Below are 20,630 nucleotides of genomic sequence, written 5' to 3'. Positions count from 1 at the left end.
TATTAGTATGTAGAATAACGTTTCTATATTAAGCGACTATAGCACTAGATGCCATTGTATTAACACCGCATGTTCCATCACCTCTGTACACTCTGTAATATCCTTGTTCGCCCCACCTGGGTCCCCAGCTATTCTTTATCGTCCAGAATGGCAATTTTTTCTTGAAAATTGGATATGCTGGAACAAAAGAACAAAATACAGATAATCTTTTATTTATCCATTTTTACTATCTCATTTAATTTTATTTTTTTATTTCTTAGGGCATCGCATAGAAAAGGAAAAACTTACTGTGGATACCGTAGCCAACGATGAGAACCCCATGGTCCAATTCCTTAGGATTGCAGAGAAACTTAAGTGGATGCGATACACCCCCCATGTAAAATTGCATGGCATTGGCATTAATGCCAACTGAAATCGGGCCGTTTTCAACCAACCACTGGGCCATTTGCGTTTCATTTGACGTTATATTCACAGCGGAGACAACCTTGGCGATGACTTCGCTGTTGTTGAAATGGCATTTCTCGTCTTCAGCTTCGTAGGGATACTCCGACTCGAGTTCAAGGCCTCCTAGTGATTCTATGGATCTGTAAGCATTATCGGGCAGACCACCTTCGCAGCCTTCATCCAGTTTATCGCAATCTACCAGTTCCTGCTCGGAGAAGGACAACAGCTTTTTGTGCCTTAATGCGAACTGCCCTTCGATATTCCCTGTTACTGAAAAAGCCCAACAGGATCCACACTGACCTTGATCTTTAACTGGAGTCACAACGTTATAATGTCTCCAGTCAAATTCGACGGGCAATTTGATATTTGAAATTTTAGCCATTGGCATCGGTATTTGATTTTCTGATCGCAGATCCGGTCGCAGGCCTAAGTATCGTGCTCGAAACTCTTCGGGAGTTAAGTCTGCAAACATTGTTACTCCGTATTGAGCACTGCCTTGCTCGTTTTGTTGAAGGTAATCTATAATTTTGAGGTTATCTTTGAATACTTCGAAGCGTTGATTTTTCTCTTCATCTGTCTTATATACCCTGTCATAACTCTTCATAAAATCTTCGAACATCGTTTCGTGCCTAAGTTCTAGAGCTATCTGTGCCATCTTTTGAGTATAATTTTGACCTCGTAAAGACCTCTTTGTTTTCGATTTCAATGGATCGCAGTCTACCTTGATGTCAGGGATTCCTTGATCGATCCAAGGACGAGACCATACAGTGACTAAGCATTCCTTTACTTCTGCGCTTTCATTCAATTGACAATTCTCTTTGGTTCCCTTTGGACAATTGCTGGTTCCCAACTTAACTTTTATTTTGTACAGAGATCCAGCCACTATTTGTCTCGTAGCCTCCAGAACTTCGACTAAGATGGGCTCGTTAGAACTCTCAGAGATTTCTGAGAACTTCACGAGACCCAAATTAGCAAATCTTTGTACCTCCGGGTCATCTTTGCTGATACCGTGAGGTGCTCCAACGGCATTTTCCCTCTTTGCTCTTGTGTTATCTTGTTTCAATTCTTTGCACTTTGATTGTAATACTTTAGCCTTCTCTAATGCTCTGTCTCCGTCACTTTCTACTAAAACCTGAATTTTGCAGACACTCATAGGTCCTACAAAATTCTTTAAGCAATCTTTTAGTTGAGTTTGGGCTTCGTCGCATTTAGTGGATGCCACCTTTAATGTCAAATGATACATAGTTCCACCTTTTCTTGTCTGCTTAACCGAATCCAAGATTTCAAGAAGAACTCGTTTATTGTTGTCTGAATCCATGTCATCCAAAATATTGATAGCTTTCTCTGCTAAATCCGTTACTAAGGTACCTTCGGACTCAGGAGTATTTTCTAAAGACCTCCTTTCTCTCTGCACAGAAATTGAATCTTGACTCGTTCTCAAAATATTAGGTTCAACTAAACCACTTACCGATGGATAACTATTTTCATTCGACGTAGATTGTACATTTTCTACATTTTGTGTAACACCGTTACTTTCCTTAACATCTGGTTTATCGTCTTTAGAATCCGAATTAACTTCCGACTTTTCAATTCTTTCAGTAATTATTTTCATATCAGGTACCACAGAAACAGTCGGATCTGGACTTCCAATTTTAATCCCTATATCAAAATCCTCCAAGAAAGCGTCAAATTCTTTCATCTTGTCTGTAAATTCTTCAACTTTCTCTGGTTTATTCTCCCCATCTACCGTAACTTTCACAAATGGTTCCTCGGTTATCGGAATTCCTGTATAGATGGGTTGTGTGTTACTGTCATTAGTGGAACTCATCAGAGTAGCGTCTAGTAGTCCGTAAGCAATAACTTTTCCTTCTTGCGCAACTTGATCATATTGTTCGGTCTGAAATTCTTCCTGATTTGTGTGCTCCTTCGGATCACCCAATGCAACCGCTCCACCAGTAGAACTTTGACTTAAATTAATATTTATCTCATTCTCAGAATCCAGAGTATCGGTACAATTGTTTCTTGTTATTCTACGGCTATTATCCTGCCATGGGCGCTCATCGAATGTAACCAGGCATAACTTTATCGGAATGTTTGGTTGTAAAGCACATTCAGAGCGTTCTATCAATATAGTTTTTAAACAATTAGATTCACCAATCTCCAATAAAAGTTCATACTGTACGACATTTGAACTAGGTGGTACGGTGCGCGTGACTCGGACAATGCTGATGAGCTTATGTTTAAAGTCGCCATGACTTAATTCATCCATTGAATGTAAAACCTGCTCTCCGAAGGCAGTTAAACCAAGCAGAGTAGGATTTAGTTCGTACGGACATCCAGGACAGTAATTTGTACTGGATGCTCTTACCGCGATGAACGGTCTATCGCTTTGATCTGCAGTCGATTGTACTTCATGGTCTAACTCTATGCTTTGATTTACAATCTGCTTATCCAAACGGTCGATGATTTCTTGATCTTGAGTATTTGCTTCGTGATTACTGTCTTGTACAGATTGTGCTTCGTCTTGAGCAAATTGTGGATATAAATACATACATTGTATAGAATGATGCAGTACTTCGATAACTTTTCCTTCGTGCTGACGAAGATCAATTGCACACGCCTCGCGTGGACAAGAGATAGAATCTTCTTTACAAATAGGGTCCAAGTTCAAAGTCAATCTGTATATTACATAAGGTGGTTGAATCTAAAAAGGGGAAAGCACGACATTAAATTAAAAATTCAACTTTATCGATATCGTTAAATATTTACATTCTATACCAATGATCTCTGGTTTATCATAGTTCGTTAAAAACAAGATAATAAATAACAGCTTAAAGTATCCAACATTTGGATCATTGGACTAATTATCAATCAACGTTTTATCACAGTCGATTACAGCGTAATATGTGTACTATGCAATAATCTCTCTGTGCTACTCAAAGTACACGAATATCGTGTACACTGAACAATCGAATACACGTACAAAAATATACTTCCACGTTAACACGGATTATCTGCTCGTTTCAAGGTGACGGCAAAAATAAAATATCCACATAAATACAAGTGATGTAATCCTACATGAATTCATCGCATTGAATAGGCATTATCGTCTCGCTAAACATAAAGATGAAGACAGAAGTGACCTAGCATTCTGGATACGGATGTAAATGGATTTTGAAACGTCAATGGACAAACATTTTACTCTGCCTTAGTAGCTATTAATATTACAATCAAACCATCAATATGTATAAATGCAACGCACAGAGTAACTGCAATGTGAATTCCTCTTCAACGACCCATTATTAAAATCTAACTTCCAAATTTGAAATTACAAAAATGATTCGTGACAAACATTGAAGTAGGAACTTTCTTCGTAATTCAGTGCCTTTACCAATATATCCGAGGAAAGTGAAAGCACAACAAAGATGATTGTCTTACCAGCCTCTGCGCACTTATTAGATTACCGCCATTATACGTATGATCGGTCGGCGAATCCTTGTTGAGGGCATTCAAAGCGCTTTGGACGAGCGAATCTGATACACTTTCGAGCGGCACGTTAACGGGGTTGGAAAGTGCCTTTGCGAAAAATAAATTACAGAACAGCGCAAAACATGAGTACGCGAGTCGTGAACCCGCCATCTTTCACTTCGCTGTCACGCATCCACGGAATGTCGCGAGTGTGATATTGTTCCCCTGTAGTACGGAAAACGGCCGCACGCGCGCTGAACACGGATGACAATTTCTCCGATTCAGCCGTTTTCGTCGGCATACATTACTCACACCAGCTGACACGGTAAAAAAATCTGCACGTCATGTTGCGACGAGTTCTTTGTAATCAATCGTGCAGATATAGAAGTTTACCCTCATCCATTGTTTCATTGATTACCAGTGTTGTCATTAAATCACTTTTTTTTACAAACCATTAAGGTGACATGAAAGGGTCATTCTATACGTATCGAAACGTGAAAATATTTATAAAACTTTTCTCCAAACTGAATAAACAATGTTGACTAAAAGTGGTGGAATTCAACGGATTATTCTCTTTCCTATATTTAAAAAGCAACGTTAACATCTAATCATTTTCTGCAACCTGATGTTGTTACTTCGTGTTTGAGTGTACTCAATAAAAGAAATATTTACAAAAAATAGTACATATTGGCAGATTTTATTATTTACGTAACATTTGTGTAAATATGTAACCGTTGTATGATGCGTATATACAGGGTGTAACAGAACTCGTAGTCAAGGTTTATACAGCGCTATCCTTGAAATTGGATCTTTGAAATTGGATCGTTGAAAAAGGAATCGAAAAGTCCTTTAATATTTTTTCCTACAGTGCATAAATTTCCTGTAATATTTTTTCCTACAGTGCATAAATTTCCTGTAATATTTTTTCCTATAGTGCATAAATTTCCTGTAATAACTAAGTAAAGCACAGCCAATAAATCGCGTTTCCGAACGGAAAGCATAACGAAGGCATATTACGTCCTGTTACGTCCTTTCCGCTATACCTGCCGTTCGGAAACGCGATTTATTGGCTGTGCTCTGGGGGGTCTATTACGTAAAGCAAATTGAGCAAAAATGTGAAAAATGAGTAGCTTATGGCAGAGATGATTTGAAATATTACTACACCAGAAGTGCTAGTGATCTTGTTCTTTCATATAGCGAATACGTAATTCGGCGAATATACCCATGTGAGATGGAAGTGCGAGAAGTGAGCGCTCTCGTTAAAAATACGTAATAAACGCGTCTAAAAATATCCACAAGAAACATTACAATTTAAATTGGCTAAAGTGTCCCATTGGATACTGTAGGCCATAAAGTGAAATAAAGTACCAACTAGAGAAAAGAAAATGGCGCGGATTACGTGCGTAGTTAGCACATGATGAGAGAAAACGTACTCAAAGAAACTAAAAGTCAATCAAAGAAAAAAGAAAACTCCAATGAAGAAACACAAAACAAGAATTATAAGAATTAAAGAAACAAAGCAAGGAAGCAGTGGTATTGGGCTCAAATCAGTGGACCGAAATTCTAGGTGATATTATTCCGAGGAGGTACCTGCAAAAATTTCTTTCCTCTCCAGAAGCATTTACTAGGAAATTAGTGACTATCATAGAACAGTTAATTATGGAATGTAATTCAGGCAATAAATCTGGCATGAATTTAAGTAAATTCACAAAAAAATTCAAGATGTGTAAATTTATAGAAGATGAATCGATTCCTGAAGGTTTTTCACTTTGCGATACCAATTTGTCTGTGCAAAAAGAGGAGACAAGACAGAATTATAATATAGAGGTTGATTCTCACGGAAGAATAAGAGATGCAAACCGATACAGAAAAGAAGATAGCAAAGCAGCGTTCTCAAGTGTGGCATCAGCACGACCACATTTTTTAAATCAGTCTCCAGACAAAAATAGAGAAATAGATCGCTTCAAATTTGTACAAAGCAATAAAGTACAGAATGATTTATCTCCACAGAAAGAAGAAATTGATGAGGAATTAAATAATGACAGTATCTCTTCGTTTCTTCAGTGGGAAAATCTTTGTAATGCACTGTATTCAGATCAGGAATGTCCAGATAGTAGCCAACCTGATACGTCGCCAGTGGAATTCACTTCTTGTCCAACCAAAAGTGATAATTATTTAACTGCATCTGAGCGACAGATGTCTTTGCTGATGATAGAAAGTTTGGTAGAAAATGAGAATATCAAAAAACTGTCAGGATCGGACATTTTAAAGAACAAGAAATCTCCGAATACTGAACAATTCTACAAACGTAGATTAAACAGCTTAAATAGAAAGGCAACGTCTTCTAAGGATGATCAAGGGTCGTATTCCGAGAAAGAATTAACAGCGAACACATTATTGGAATTAAGAAAGAAACGACAGAGGTGTTTCGATGCAGCGAAGGCAGGGTCAGCTATTATAGACAAATGTACGATAGATGAAAGTGAAGAATTTGCAGGAAGACAGAAATCAGATGTGCCAAAATCATTGCAGTGCAATGCAAAATTTGAGCGAACGCTTTCCATCTGCGCAGGTTATTATTCTGAGTTGATGAATACATTTCAGTCATATGCCACAGTACCTCCAAAAGTTGAGGATCTCAAACCAAGTGAAAAGACTAAAAGTCTTTTAAAATCCAATACTGCTTCCGTCAACCGTAAACCTGTGAAATCTGTGAAATTGGTTAAATCAACACAGAGAGTTCAGCTTGGCGCCAGTAAAAATTCTGCTTCGACAGAAAAAGGCAATACTATGAGGACAGTCAGTTGTAAAACAACATTGCAAAGAAGAGTGCCTAAAGCTTTACCTACTGAAAAGACAAAACAGTTGTCTTCGAATGTAGTTCAGAAAGACTTCAGAAAGAACAAGGGCTTGAATACTACATTTTTACAGTTAAGTAGTAAGAAGCGTAAAGCTGAGCATGTATCACCAATTTTCAAAGACGGAAAACATATTGTTATGAAGACGAAAGAATTAAATGAAGCAAAGTCTGAACGACCACAAAGTGTTAAAGCTACTCGAAGTCCACTTAATGCAAATTACTCGCCTCAAAAGTTACCAAAAAATATGTCTCCAAAACCTTTGTCACCTCTGGTTTTACCAAAATCTCGATTAGCAAAAGAGAATAGACATCCATCTCCCAAAGGAGTGTTCACGAAACCAGTATCACCTGTGATACATCAAAGTCGCCTTCAACCAGGTAATTTATTATATAAATCAGTTGCAAAATAAAAACCTGTTGTTTCAGTTTGAATCATGTAATCTGTATTGAACATTATGTATTTTTCTTACTTCGTCATCAATCGATGTACATAATATCCCTACTGATTATTCATAGTTTATTTCATGTTACATTTTGCTGTTTGTAGTGATATTGAAACGGAGTACGTCGAAGAACCCTGCCTGTGTAAAAAGTCCAAAAGGAATATTCCAGTTGCAAAAAGATGCAAGCATCAGTCCTGGGCCATCATTGGATGACACCTCTAATCGCAGTCCTACCTTCAGATATTTCACGACTCCTGGAAAGAATACATCTTTTCTGAAACGAAAAAGGCCAAAAACATATTTTACAGAATTTACGAATTTACATTGAAATGCCACAAAAAGTCTATCAAGCTCTTGTGCACGGTCGCGAGTAAAAAAAAAAAGTGAGACAAGAAAGTGTGATAGTGAAAGTAACAACGATAATATATGTAATTTATGTTATAATACAAATAACAAGCTGCTCTTGTAAGATGTGAAACTTATAAATAGTATTCTTTCAACCATAGCTTGTTTTAAGGATTGGAAATTTATTCTTAACGTTTTAACTGCCTAAACTGGATAAACAAAATGTTTTTTTATAAACGATGTTAAGACAATTGAGTTGAATATGACATAACAGTTCTTTGCCAACATCATCTATTTACATTGTGTGGATTCTCATTTTTTTAGTCGATGAAAGGATAAAGAAACAAGGAAAAAGATGAGATCCAACGGTCTGCATGAAAAGAGTTATATAACTTCCGTAGGTTTTGTAAAATCGATATTTTTATGACAATGATGCTGTAACAATTAAAAATTATTTGTTATAACATTTCGATGATTTGTTACAATCCCTCATTCTAAAGTTATTCATACACTAGCATTAACAATAATCGTATAGAGTAAAGCGGATTAACGACTTAGTTTCAGCTTAAACATATCCCCTCAAAACACCTTCTGTGTACAAAAATTTAGCCAAATACATTTATCTTTATTCAACTAATTGCAAAAATGGCGATTCAAATTCCGCGCTGGTCTCCCCGCTAGTACGCCGCGCGGCCGGAGAGAGCAGTAGGTCCGCGAGGTAACCATCGACTAATGCCAATGAACTTTATTTACTTCTTTATGTGAATACTCCATGCTCTGACATATATCAATTATTTAAAAAGCCTGTATGCAAGGTAAAGAAGGATTAATAAGTAATCATAAAAGATACGTTACAAATCCAGTGATGGCATTTGAATTCTAGAGGACAGTGGATTACAATAATATCCTTGAGTTAATTCTACAAAATAAAAAAATTCGTATGTAAAGATCAGTTGCAAACATTAACAACAACATTAGCAAATGAAGCTACGAAAGAATATTTTACCCCGAACTTTGAGTGATGTTTGCTCAATGACGTTTATCCTAATTATTGTGCCAATGATATATTGGTTCGAACTGTGGGTAGTTCTACCAGACTTGTACCAACCTGGAACACGGCGCTACTATTTTCACTTTTTCTTGGGAAATTTTATTATGTTGAACATCGTAGGTAATTTCACTTACACAGTTCTCTATGATACAAGTACAGCAAATATAGTGATGCCTACAAGTACGGCAACTGCTCACAATGGCTGGAGACTATGTGCAACGTGTGAAGCAATCGCGCCACCTCGCTCGTGGCACTGCCCAACTTGCGATGTCTGCATATTAAAACGTGATCACCACTGCATCTTTACCGGTTGCTGCATCGGTCATTTCAATCATCGATACTTTCTTATGTTCCTCTTTTATTTATTTGTAGCAACAACTTATGCCTTTTGTTTCAACAATTATTTTATTTGGAACAAAATTGAATTCCAGTTTCCAGAGTCCATTGTGAAAATTGTCTTTCCTCTGGCGATATTTGTATTTGAATTCGATAATTCTATGGAGCAATTTTATTTAATGCTCTATATTGTATCTATCGTTGGAATGCTGTTCAGTGGTGTCTTATGTGTTTTTCATTTTCGACTTGTATTTATTGGATGTGTAGCTGACGAATCGAATAAGCAGATCTATACCTACAGTTTAGGTTGGAAAAGAAATATTCTAGAAGTTTTTGGTGAACGATGGTACTTAACATTTTTACTACCGTATGTGCATTCTAAAGTACCAAGTGATGGCATTACATGGGAGATATCGTCAGTACAAAACAAAGATAATAATAAAACAAAATGAGTTTTTCTCAATCTTCAGATAAGTAAATTAATTTGTTTCATATCTGTGCGCGCGAACAAATGCATGGTAATGGTTAAGGCTTAATTAAAATTATTGTAGCACCTTAGGAGTTAAAGAAAATATGGTAAACTACTGATGTACGTTTCTTTTGTACTTTATATACTGATCCTAAAAATAGTTTTGCTCAGTATTTGTGTATTGCATTTATGTATTATAAATAATAACCGTGTTGTAAATTTCTTATAAGATAAAACATATTTTTTAAGTGAGTACTCGTTCAGTGAGTAGTTAAATATTTGAACATATACTATAAACATTAGAACATTTGTTGTGCTGTGATTGTTTAAAAAAAGCATTAATTTGTCATTATGACATTCAAATAAAACAACTACAATATATATGTAAGTGACTTAAATTTTTATTCAATTATGATTACAACAAATATTGTCAAAATTAGATATCTTTGCACAAATCATATGTTTAAACAATATTTTTTATAAATAGTGAATGTGCATTTAGAGATTATATTTTTGCATTCTCACATCTTATTGAACTATGTTAAAAAATAATATCTGACATAGTTTTTGACACAGGAGATACACATTTTCTGAACTCAATTTTTAATGAGAAGTACAATTAATATCATACATTATGCAGTATTAAGAGGATATGAACAGGAGATGCTCACGGCAATAAATCCAGGGGTTCTATTACATAAAGCAAATTGAGCGAAAATGTGAAAAATAAGTAGCTCACGGTACTACAGAACGTTTTTGGTGGTGAAAATGAGAGACCATTCATATAACTGGTTCAGCACAAACTTTTAAGCGAAATGGTGAAGCATACAAGAAAAGATAGAAAAATAAGCACCGTGAACGCCATCTTCCACGGATTGTTTCACCGAAATTCAAAATGGAAACCCTCCTGGGTCTTTTGATCTTTAGCAACAATCGTATTCGGGGACGTAATAGAAACCTTATTAGAAGAAGGGAATTATGCGATGCCTCAGACCCATTTGCATTAGATGAAAGAGAATTTACTAAGATGTACAGGTTAGTTTTTGTTATTGCGAGATTATATTACACTATCGAACATTGAAAACTGTTAAATAATTCATGCTTACATTATATGATAAAAAATTATATTGTTGAGCTTCTAATTATAATACACGTAAATACGAATGTAATACATATTTAAAAAATATAGATAGACTCGAGTCTTCTTCACTTTTAATCAGGGGGTCGACACTCCTTATGGGAGAGGTGTAATGCTGAAGTTAGTTCACCTACTCCAAGTAAAGACTGCGCTGGTGTCGTGACTTTTCAGTCTAATAGAAAGAGAAGAACAGAGAAAAAATGTTCTAACTAATAGCAAGAGACTCCAGGAGATGAAGCGGCGCAGCGTTAGAGTTCGAAAATTCTCGGTAACATTAAATTGGAGAAGGTAACTGTGAAACATACCGTAAGTTACCGGGAACATTGAGAATTTAAGAGAACGTTAATTTTGTTATTTATACTTTAGGTTTCTTCATTTAAATAACTTTTTTTTTTCAATCAACTTCGAAGTTCAAGCTAAAGAGTAATAATTACTATCAGAAAATATTGATTATAGGGTCGTATTTACCTCCAGCTAAAAATATTCACGTATGTACAACTTTACGGAAAATTCCATGCGATTTGTTTCAAATGAACTGATATTTCATTCTGCGACGAAGCGAATGGGAGGTTTTGATTGGCTACGGAGAACGTACAACGGAAATTCCCCTCTACGATGTTTCTCTACAGCTAACCGAAACCTCTCGTTCGATATGTTGAAAAATTCAAATTCTCATAATTTCTCGATAAAAAAGGCTTTGGAGAAATTACCGATAAGTTACCGAGAATTTCACTTCGTTTCTGACGTAATTTACTGGATTTAGAACTCTACGCAGCGTAGATGCGCATGAAAAGTGTCGGGCGAGTGAACTTGGTATCTCGGTTTTAAATCTGTGTCCCTTATTGCGCGTGTGTTCGCGGAGCGGAGAGGGGGATTAACCCCCGCTTAGGGCAGCCACGCCGCCCATACTCTTCCCCTCACTCTGTAATGCTTTAATTCGCCCGTGCTGCCATCTAACGTCTCGCTTGGTTACTGTTTATTGGGTACCAAGCGTTAACGCGGGAACTGGGCTTCTATGGAGACTTCTGTATTCTTTAAGACAGGTAACGGAAGATTGAGGACGGTGTCGATCGAAAAGCCGAATGATTCGAAATGCTATCAGCTGCTATCGATAAAGCCGACGTTTTAGTAAATGAAAATAATATTGGGAATAAAGATGCAAACACCGTGGAAGAGGAACTGCCTTTTAAGAGAGATTCTCCTGAAAAAGGTACGGGTATCGAAATCAAACAAGAGCTGGAAACGCCGCCGAGTCCGAATTCTGACACTTCGTTAAAGGAAGGTAGCAATTCATCTCGGTTACCTACGATGCAAATGAAATTAAGGGAGCACTCTACGAGAGGTAGATGGGCGACGTCCAGAGGAAGGCGTAGAGGCTCGTCGCGACAAATTTCTCTCAAGAATCATTCGTCAATAACAACTACCCAGAATGGAAGGTCAAGCAAACGTAAGATTCTCGCGGCCGAAGTACAGCCTCTTGAAAAGTTTCTTGTACTGCAAGAACCTTCGATAGCGAATGGAAATATCAGTGAGGCTGTAAATGTCGAACAGGAAACCATGGATTGCGAGACGGAATGTAATTCTAACGTGGATAAGAAAATTAAACTTGATATTCCTAATGAGGAAACAACCGATTCTAAAGGAAGATTTAAGAAGCCAATCAAAGAGCCAGAGAAATGCGAGTTGTGCCGGCAAAAATTGGTGGATGGCGAAATTGCTCTTTATCCCGGTCATCCCAATGGAGCCGTCGAAGAATACATAGCCTTGACGGATCCAAGATTATCTTTATTCACCGGAGAAGAGGCTGCAATTGCGGAAGGAGACGAACGACCTCAAAATAAATTAACTTATTTTAGGTAGGTTGCCGATGTGCCCATTGTACTATTCGGGAATTCCGAAGTGTATGTTCATGGTAACGAAGTTCGATTATTGAAAATCTATTTCAAAAATGATTTTTTTTATGTTCAGTGTGTACGATAAAAATGGCCACCTCTGCCCATTTGATACCGGACTTCTTGAAAAGAATGTTTTCTTATATTTTTCGGGTTACATGAAAGCAATTTATGAAGAAGATTCTAGCGCAGAAGGTGGTGTTCCTACAAAAGATATAGGACCATTCAACGAATGGTGGCTATCGGGTTTTGATGGTGGTGAACTAGCGTTAATCGGAGTTGGAACAGCTTTCGCAGAATATATCTTGATGGAACCTTCCGAAGCGTATGCTCCTTTTATGGTTACCCTAAGAGAAAAGATTCATATGAGTAAATTTGTCATTGAATTCTTATTGGATGAAGTTAATCCGAGTTACGAAGATCTGCTTAATAAACTTCAGGTAGATTTTTAATTCGCTGAACTATCTTGGTGCGACCTCTGTGATATTTTATTCAAAGTCTAGTAAGGGTCAAGGATGAATTAGCATTAATAATAAGATTTAATTTGCAGACCGCTGTACCGCCTAAAGGTGTATCAAATTTTACAGAGGACTCGTTACTAAGACACGCCCAATTTGTTTGCGATCAAGTTCTTTCGTTCGATACTTCAGCTAAACCCGAAGATCCTCTTCTTATCGTAAGTCCTTGCATGCGGGCACTAGTCAGTTTGGCAGGTGTAACCATTGGAAAGAGACTGGCCACACGTAGGGCTCAACGCAGAGACCAGAAATCAAAGAAACCCGCTTGGACAAGAGCAACGACCACGCAATTGGTTAATAATATGTTTGAAACTTTCTTCACGGAACAGCTTGCTCAATTTGATAAAGAGCCAATGGTGAGTTGTCGAATGGCAGCGACACCTTGCAGAGACGAGTGCATTCTATGTAAACGATAATCAATTTTGCAGGGTCCAAAGAGACGTAGATGCGGAGTTTGCGAAGCATGCCAACAACCAGCTTGCGGCGTATGCCCTGCTTGCAAAGACATGGTCAAATTTGGGGGTACAGGCCGCAGTAAGCAGGCCTGCGTCAAAAGAAGGTGTCCTAACATGGCGATACAGGTTTGACACCCGTTTTCTGTTTTTTTTTTTCCTCTAAATTTCCTCTTCTTCTCTGCAATTTTCCAATTGTAGGAAGCGGACGATTCCGAACCAGAAGATGAAGAGGCATATCAGACCCTGGCTGTTCCAGCTATTACAAAGCATCAGCAGATCCTAAAATCTTTAAAGCGGGTAAAGAAAGAAGTGAAGTGGCTCGGCGAATCGATCGCTACTGACGCAAAAAAAGTATTCTACTCGGGTGTCGACGTTTCCGGAGAAGAGATACGTGTTAACGATTACGTGATGATCGAACCTAGCGATCCATCGATCGCCTTGCAGTTAGCTAAAGTCATGTACATGTGGGAGAACAAGAAGGGCGAGTGTTTGTTTCATGGCAATTGGTTTCGGAGAGGCAGTGATACCGTTCTTGGGGAAACCTCTGATCCAACTGAATTATTTTTGATCGATGAGTGCGATGACCTTGTTTTAACTTCTATCAAAACAAAAGCTACCGTCACACTCCGGGAGCCTGCCTCGGATTGGGCAGAATTAGGTGAGTCGTGCCCTCTCTTTTAATACGATAGGGCATTCCCACCTGAATTTCTTCTTATCTTCAATGATTACAATTTATCAAAACACTATTGTAGGGACAATTTGTTCTTAAATTGCATATTAAGAAGTTGTCTTGGAATTCTCCTTAAGCTACCATAAAGGACTTTTTACCTCCAGGTAATCAAGACACCAGTTTGGATACCGAAGCATCGGAAGCCGATGGGAAAGCCTTTTTCTACCAAAAGATGTACATTCCGTCCAGTGCGCGCTTCGAAGATCCTCCCGTCGATCCGCCATGCGAGAAAGACATGGATTACCATTATTGTCCTGCATGCCTTCGTTCCGACATCGCCCAAGAGCGAATTACTCCAAAGGTACCATTTCATTCCAAGATATAGACGCGACCTGCAAGATATCCTAACGTATCGGCTAACCGCCACTTTATTATTTTCCTTTAAGGTTTTCGAGCGAGGCGAGGAGAAGTCGGACGACAAAGTGGTCTACGGCATGGTCCGATACAAAGACGAAGAATACCGAGTGGGCAGCTCAGTGTACCTGTTTCCTGGAGCATTTAAATTCACGTACGTTACGACGTGGCCCGAGCCCGCGAAGGTGAAGAAAGAGAAGGTCGACGAGGACGTATACCCCGAATTTTACCGAAAATCCTCCGAACACGTGAAAGGTTCGAATTATGACACTCCGGAGCCATTCCACATAGGGTACATAACGTCGATCTTCGCCACCACTACCGACAAAGTGGTACCGGCTTCGGATATTTGGATTACGGCCAAGAAGATGTACAGGCCGGAAAACACGCATAAGGGACCCTCCTTGACGCAACAGGTCGACTTGAACGTTCTCTACTGGAGCGACGAAGGTGAGCACCTCTCCCTAACCGTAACATCTTGTTCTAACTTTAATTATTCGCGATACCGACTTTCCGTTATCACGCAGAACGCAGTATACGCTTCACGGAGGTAGCCGGGAAGTGTTACGTAGTCTCCTCGGAGACCTTGGATCAATCCGTCGAAGAGTGGACCGCTGCCGGGCCAAATCGTTTTTACTTCACGCAAGCCTACAACATCAAGGAAAAGACATTCACCGATCCTCCGGCGCACGCGTTGATCGGTAAACGCGATAAGGGTAAAGCCAAAGGCAAGGGTAGATTCAAAATAAAGAGCAAGAAAGCCGAATGCGAGGATCAGAAGAAGTTCGACGTGCCGGTGAACCATTGCTCGATAGCGCGGAAATTGAGAACTCTGGACGTCTTCGCTGGATGCGGTGGTACGTTTTACGTATATTTCGGCAGTTCCGAATAAGAAAATACGGTGGTTGCCCTCGGACATTTAAGGTGAAGTGAAACCCCCTTCAAATCAGTCGATTCGAATACAACACCTTTTTTTTAAGGGTATTAGACCAAACTGTCCGAAACTTTGACACATCACTCCTGATCATCTAAGAGTTGTCCTGACACATTCAACATTTGGATTTTTTTTTTTAATATTTTAACTCAGATCAGACCAGAACCAAAATGGCGTCGAGCTCTAATATTTCGATCAATATACAATTATCGAAGGCTCTGATATGAGAATCGAAAGGGTCGGGACAATTNAAAATTTAATTGACCTGGAAATCACAGATGGCGCAGGGGGTCCCTCTGCAGTCAATTAGGGCCCCAGAAAGCATGAATCCAGAGGATTTCTGGAGTTTTACTTCGATTTCTTTATAATTATTGTACGAAAACGACAGGTGGAGTATGCCACTTAAGGCAATACCCAATATAGTTCGACACAGCTGTCAATATTAAAACGAACGTCGGCAACGTAGGCATTTAGAAAAATCTTTATCGACGTCGATCAAGTTCCTCGACGTGTTTCACTTCACCTTAATTAGCCGCAGACAGAGGTGATTTCGATTGGGTCTCGTTGCAGGACTTTCGGAGGGACTGCGTCAAGCAGGAGTGGCAGAGAGTTTATGGGCGATCGAGAAGGAGGAGCCCGCTGCTCATGCCTACCGTTTCAACAATCCCGACACCGTCGTCTTCTCGGAGGACTGCAACGTTCTGCTGAAAAGGGTGATGGACGTAAGTGAGATTTACTTGAGAATTTCCCCGATCCATGGGTAAAACCGAGCGAGACTGCGAAACCCGACCATCGAGAGGGATGAGGACGCGGCTAGGAGTTCAGGTCTCGCGATGATCCCCCCGTTACCTATCCGCTTATTTCCCCGTCGAGCGTACGTCGACGAGCACTGACTTTTCAGGGAGACGAAACGGACGACAACGGGCAGCGGTTGCCTAAAAAAGGCGAGGTGGAACTCTTGTGCGGCGGACCGCCGTGTCAAGGCTTTAGCGGCATGAATCGCTTCAATTCGCGACAGTATTCCTTGTTTAAGAACTCTTTGGTGGTCTCGTACTTGTCCTACTGCGACTATTACAGACCAAGGTTCTTCGTAATGGAGAACGTCCGAAACTTCGTCTCGTTTAAAAGGAGTATGGTGCTCAAGTTGACCCTGAGGTGTCTCATTCGTATGGGATACCAGTGCACGTTCGGCATCCTGCAGGCCGGGAACTATGGAGTCCCCCAAACGAGAAGACGGTGAGTGAGACCCTTGTCTGATGTTACAGAAAGTGAAGCCGTAAATCTCTTTTGCAGCCTGTTCATTCTCGCCGCAGCTCCTGGAGAAATCTTGCCCAGGTACCCGGAGCCCACTCACGTGTTCAGTAAACATGCCTGCCAGTTGAGCGTGGTGGTCGACGATCAGAAGGTGAGTCTCTTTCGAGTCCCGGGGTTTAAGGTGAAGTGAAACCCCCTTCAGATCAGTCGATTCGAATACAACACTCTTTTTTTAAGGGTATTAGACCAAACTGTCCGAAACTTTGACACGTCACTCCTAATCGTCTAAGAATTGTCCTGGCGCATTCAAAATTTGGATTTTACAATTGTCCAAGGCTCTGATATGTGAATCGAAAGGGTCAGGACAATTTCACAACAATTTAGAACACTCTGGTAATCGATAAACTCGCATTTGAGCGGGATAAAGGCAAAGAAAGTGTTTTATGCGCTTCTATACTAATATGATGGAAATACGAGGTCTCGGAGTAGAAATTTAATTAACCTCAAAATCACAGATGGCGCAAGGTGACCCTCTGCAGCCAATTAAGGCCCCAGAAAGCATGAATCCAGAGGATTTCTGGAGTTTTACTTCGATTTCTTTATAATTATTGTACGGAAACGGCATGTGGAGTATGCCATTTAGTGTAGTACCCAATATAATTCGACACAACTGTCAATATAAAAACGAACGTAGGCAACGTAGGTATTTAGAAAAATCTTTATCGACGTCGATCAAGTTCCTCGACTTATTTCACTTCACCTTAAGGAGGTCCAGGGCCTCGGCTACCCGAGATCCATATCCTATATTCAACGTTTTTCCAGTACTCCTCCAATTGCGAGTGGACGGAGTCGGCGCCCTATCGCACCATCAGCGTCAGGGATGCCATGTCCGATCTGCCCAGCATCCGGAACGGGTGGAGCAACGACGAGATGGCCTACAGCGAAGAGTCGACCTCTCACTTCCAGAGAAAGGTACGTTCATAGCGGGTGACGACGAGTGCAGGTAGTATAGTCGATCGATCCCTGATAGATGAGAGGAAACGAGTGCCATCCGAAATTACGAGACCACGTCTGCAAGGAAATGGCACCGCTAGTCGAGGCTCGCATGGCGCATATTCCCACGGCCAGTGGGTCGGACTGGCGGGACCTTCCGAATATCGTCGTTCGCCTCAGCGATGGAACCTTCTCCAAGAAATTGTACGTATCAATTCTTGAGCAGCTAAACGTCTTTTGGAATTTATCTGGAATTACAATCCCTACCTAGGAGGCCCTCGTAAAGCGGCCTCCTCCTTGCTCGATCAATTATTAAGGTGAACTGACACCCCCTTCAAATCAGTCGATTCGAATACAACACTTTGTTTTAAGGGTATTAGACCAAACTGTCGGAAACTGTGACACATCACTCCTGATCATCTAAGAGTTGTCCTGACACATTCAACATTTGGATTTTTTTTTTTAATTTTTTAACTCAGTTCAGACCAGAACCAAAATGGCGTCGAGTTCTAATATTTCGATCAATATACAATTATCGAAGGCTCTGATATGAGAATCGAAAGGGTCGGGACAATTTTACGACAATTTAGAACACTCTGGTAATCGATAAACTCGCGTTTGAACGGGATAAAGGCAAAAAAAGTGTCTTAAGCGCTTCTATGCTAAAACGATGGGAATGCGAGGTCCCGGAGAGAAAATTTAATTGACCTGGAAATCACAGATGGCGCAGGGGGTCCCTCTGCAGTCAATTAGGCCCCCAGAAAGCATGAATTCTGGGGATTTCTGGAGTTTTACTTCGATTTCTTTATAATTATTGTACGAAAACGACAGGTGGAGTATGCCATTTGGTACAATGCCCAATATAATTCGATACAGCTGTTCATATGAAAACAAACGTCGGCGACGTAGGCATTTAGAAAAATCTTTATCGACGTTGATCAAGTTCCTCGACGTGTTTCACTTCACGTTAATGGGTGGATTTGTTCCGATTCTCCTCGTTTTAGAGAATACCCATACGACGATAAAAAAGCTGGGAGGAGCTCGAAGGGCGCGCGTCGAGGAGTTTGCAGTTGTTGCATAGGTAAACCGTGTGACCCGATGGATCGACAATTCAACACTCTGATTCCATGGTGCCTCCCGCATACCGGGAACCGCCACAACAATTGGGCGGGACTTTATGGTCGATTGGAGTGGGATGGATTTTTCGGCACCACCATCACGAATCCGGAGCCTATGGGCAAACAGGTTCGTCCTACCATTCGTTGTAATCAATGGACGACTATCTTTGTTTTACGAAAGGTTTTACCCATCGTTTCTCGTTTAAGGGTCGAGTCTTGCATCCCGAGCAGACGCGTTTGGTGAGCGTTAGGGAATGCGCCCGGTCTCAAGGATTTCCTGATACGTTCCGCTTCTTTGGGACCGTTCTCGACAAACATCGACAAGTCGGTAACGCGGTTCCGCCTCCTCTAGGTGCGGCCATCGGTCGCGAGATTCGAAAATGTCTGGACGAGGGACGAAGGAACCACGAGGAGACAACGGTGGAGCCTCTGCTCGAACCCAAGCCGGCAACGGACATTATCGCCAGTTCTAATTGAGACCGTGTCTTGCTTGATACCAGCGATTTTAATTAATCTAGACCGCTGTCGAGCCGTTCATCCTCTCGATCGAGATTTTACACCTGGATTTCTACTCCCATCGGCCATTCCGCCGGTCAAGTGAACTCGGATCCGTCGTTTTGTCTTTTACAACCGTCATACCTCCTCTCATGCACTGCCAGATATATGATGTATACATAATTGTATATATATTTTTTTATTCAAGTTGACTATCACGTTTACCGTTGTTTCTACTGTGCCTTGTGCGAATTAATAAAATGCAAGTCTATTTATACGTGGCATTCACAGAGAATGAAAGAGTCAGCCTATATATATCTGAGAAGTCAAATCATTGGTGAAAGTATTCCCCGAATTGGGGGTATCGATTCGTTTCAGATTTTACCACATGAATACGGAAGCCCTAAAGTACATCTTGAAACTCATGAAATTTCATTTTTCATACAAAATTTATTTACTTATCATGGACTGGAACCAACATGGTGGAGTTTGTATACTTTTTTGGTGTTTTACGCTTCTTGGTGGCTTGCAATCGAAAATGAAGAGTTTCAGGATCTACCTCGAACAATATAGAATACAGTAGAAATGGAATATTACAGTCAGATGGGAAAATCTGGTAAACAGGGTTGGGTAATTTCATGCTTTTCCAGGTTTTTGACGTATATTACGTAAAATAGTTTACCGGAGAAAACGTAGAAAAACCAGGAGAAAACGTATCAAATATGGCGGACAAGACAGATGTAGGGCAAAGAATTCAGAAGTCTCCATAGAAGCCCAGAAAGGTACGGACGTTCGATGCTCGATAAATAGTATGTTAGCCAACGGATGGCGGCGTTGTAATCATCCCTCCATCTCTCTTAATCTTATGGGGATATATAGCGAATTGCATTATTTCTTTATCTTACCCACAATACTCGCCTTATATGCGTCTCTCTTCCTCCCGTATGTAAGATATCGTTGGCTAGCACATGCGATCTCTCTTTTACCCCCCACTTTTGGTTTGTTAGCCAACTTTTAGAGCATCAAGCGCTAACATAGAATCTGGGCTTCTATGGAACTTCTGAATTCTTTGTGTAGGGCAAGCGGTATCCGCTACGTTATACATCCATCTTGTTCATTTGTTTCATCCCATAATTTACTTTCTGATCTCCCACCTTTATACATTTTGATACAAATATTGGTTACGAATCTTACGACTTTAAATAGTCATTATCAGCCGTTATAAACAAACGTCAAATGCACATATATGCATACATTTCAAATTTCCTAGGCTGATTTCGAATGTGCGCGTATTTGTGGATGCTTAAAGCGCAATCCCCTTAATAGCCAATGG

The 20,630-nt window shown here is 40.0% G+C and overlaps 4 protein-coding genes across 5 annotated transcripts; 3 read left to right on the top strand and 1 right to left on the bottom strand.

Moving 5' to 3' along the window:
- LOC105696127 lies at window positions 1–4,138 on the bottom strand (the record flags this gene model as incomplete). The annotated part of the gene is given in 3 exon segments (XM_012418343.2): window positions 1–177; window positions 289–3,148; window positions 3,883–4,138. Coding segments are annotated over 3 exon segments (3,210 nt in total). The 5' UTR covers window positions 4,084–4,138.
- A 32-nt stretch (window positions 4,139–4,170) lies between these two features.
- Window positions 4,171–7,720, top strand: LOC111674202. The gene is made up of 2 exons (XM_023433633.1): window positions 4,171–7,150; window positions 7,320–7,720. The coding sequence occupies exons 1-2, from the start codon at window positions 5,572–5,574 to the stop codon at window positions 7,541–7,543; spliced, it is 1,803 nt and encodes a 600-aa protein (XP_023289401.1). The 5' UTR covers window positions 4,171–5,571; the 3' UTR covers window positions 7,544–7,720.
- A 506-nt stretch (window positions 7,721–8,226) lies between these two features.
- Window positions 8,227–9,721, top strand: LOC105696128 (probable palmitoyltransferase ZDHHC24). The gene has a single exon (XM_012418344.2). The coding sequence runs from the start codon at window positions 8,542–8,544 to the stop codon at window positions 9,397–9,399; it is 858 nt and encodes a 285-aa protein (XP_012273767.1). The 5' UTR covers window positions 8,227–8,541; the 3' UTR covers window positions 9,400–9,721.
- A 1,100-nt stretch (window positions 9,722–10,821) lies between these two features.
- LOC105703301 (DNA (cytosine-5)-methyltransferase 1) lies at window positions 10,822–19,574 on the top strand. Of its 2 annotated transcripts, XM_023433632.1 has the most exons (16): window positions 10,822–10,842; window positions 11,594–12,410; window positions 12,523–12,886; window positions 12,997–13,320; window positions 13,393–13,545; window positions 13,618–14,077; window positions 14,254–14,450; window positions 14,536–14,953; window positions 15,031–15,360; window positions 16,008–16,159; window positions 16,339–16,673; window positions 16,731–16,842; window positions 17,514–17,663; window positions 17,722–17,888; window positions 18,689–18,929; window positions 19,010–19,574. In XM_023433632.1, exons 2-16 carry the CDS (start codon window positions 11,647–11,649, stop codon window positions 19,277–19,279), a joined length of 4,437 nt encoding a protein of 1,478 aa, XP_023289400.1. In that variant the 5' UTR covers window positions 10,822–10,842; window positions 11,594–11,646; the 3' UTR covers window positions 19,280–19,574. The 2 variants fall into 2 exon arrangements, with proteins under 2 accessions (XP_023289400.1, XP_023289399.1); XM_023433631.1 differs by lacking the exon at window positions 10,822–10,842 and having other exon boundaries at window positions 11,389–12,410.
- The last annotated feature ends 1,056 nt before the right edge of the window (window positions 19,575–20,630 follow it).

Source organism: Orussus abietinus, unplaced genomic scaffold (genome assembly GCF_000612105.2).
Source record: "Orussus abietinus isolate OABI.00-Male unplaced genomic scaffold, Oabi_2.0 scaffold670, whole genome shotgun sequence".
NCBI lineage: Eukaryota > Metazoa > Arthropoda > Insecta > Hymenoptera > Orussidae > Orussus > Orussus abietinus.
The sequence above is the reverse complement of the archived record's forward strand: the minus strand, read 5'-3'. Positions and strand labels throughout refer to the sequence as shown.